Below are 856 nucleotides of genomic sequence, written 5' to 3' on the forward strand. Positions count from 1 at the left end.
AGCAGCTTCCAATAAATTTTAAGAGGTTTCAAGTCAAAGTATTCATACTTGCCCAAGTAGAAGTTTCTGTTCAATCCCACTTGAAGTCCCGTCCGACTGTTTCAAAGAATTTGATGTTGAAGGGTCTATAAAACTCCTGCAGCTGCTCAATAACCTCCTGCTCTATTTGTACGTGAGTTCTGCCCTTGGACTTCCCCAAGCAGCGAGGCTGCCCGCTGCTCTCCGGCTTCTTCAGACACGGGAAACCCTTGGTCCTGTTGAAGTAAAAGTGCTTGTCTGAGATGATCCTCTTGAGTCCCAGGAAGTCCTGAACGCGACCCATCTCGCCCGCCGGGTCCGTGATGAGGCGTTCGCCGCTCACAAAGTGCATCTGTGAGAGGTGGAAATAGCGCAGCCAGTTCTCCAGGTGTAGAATGTACATGCCGATTCGGATGGCGTTCCACGAGGTGTCCACGACGCCCAGGCTCCTGTTCTTAAAGGCCAGATCTTCAAAGGTGGGGATGTCGGGCTTCTTTGATAGAGTCTGCGTGTAGTCCGAGATGGCCCGGGTGACTGGGTTGCGCACCACCACGATCAGTTTGGTCTGATGGGACATGCTGGAGATGCGGCGGGGCGCCTCCCTTGTGACAAAGTAGCTGGGGGTCTTCTCCAGCGTGATCTGACTGTCCAGTGTTCGTGGCATGAGACCCCTTGAGGGGAAAAACAGAACAAAACAAGTTGTTCATAGATATAGAAGTTAGATTAGGTATTGTAGTTGACTAGCAACCAGTCCAGGGTATACAGAAAAACGCCATATTCACGGTTTGGCATTCGGGGATTTTGTTTTGGGGCCTACCATGATTCATGAAAAAAAAAA

At 50.2% G+C, this 856-nt stretch overlaps 1 protein-coding gene across 1 annotated transcript; it reads right to left on the minus strand.

Moving 5' to 3' along the window:
* Window positions 1–6: 6 nt before the first annotated feature.
* Window positions 7–691, minus strand: LOC109509140 (heparan sulfate glucosamine 3-O-sulfotransferase 2-like). The gene has a single exon (XM_019859038.1). It carries the CDS (start codon window positions 680–682, stop codon window positions 71–73), a length of 612 nt encoding a protein of 203 aa, XP_019714597.1. The 5' UTR covers window positions 683–691; the 3' UTR covers window positions 7–70.
* Between the last annotated feature and the right edge of the window lie 165 nt (window positions 692–856).

This window comes from Hippocampus comes, unplaced genomic scaffold, assembly GCF_001891065.2.
Source record: "Hippocampus comes isolate QL1 unplaced genomic scaffold, H_comes_QL1_v1.1 C16784738, whole genome shotgun sequence".
NCBI lineage: Eukaryota > Metazoa > Chordata > Actinopteri > Syngnathiformes > Syngnathidae > Hippocampus > Hippocampus comes.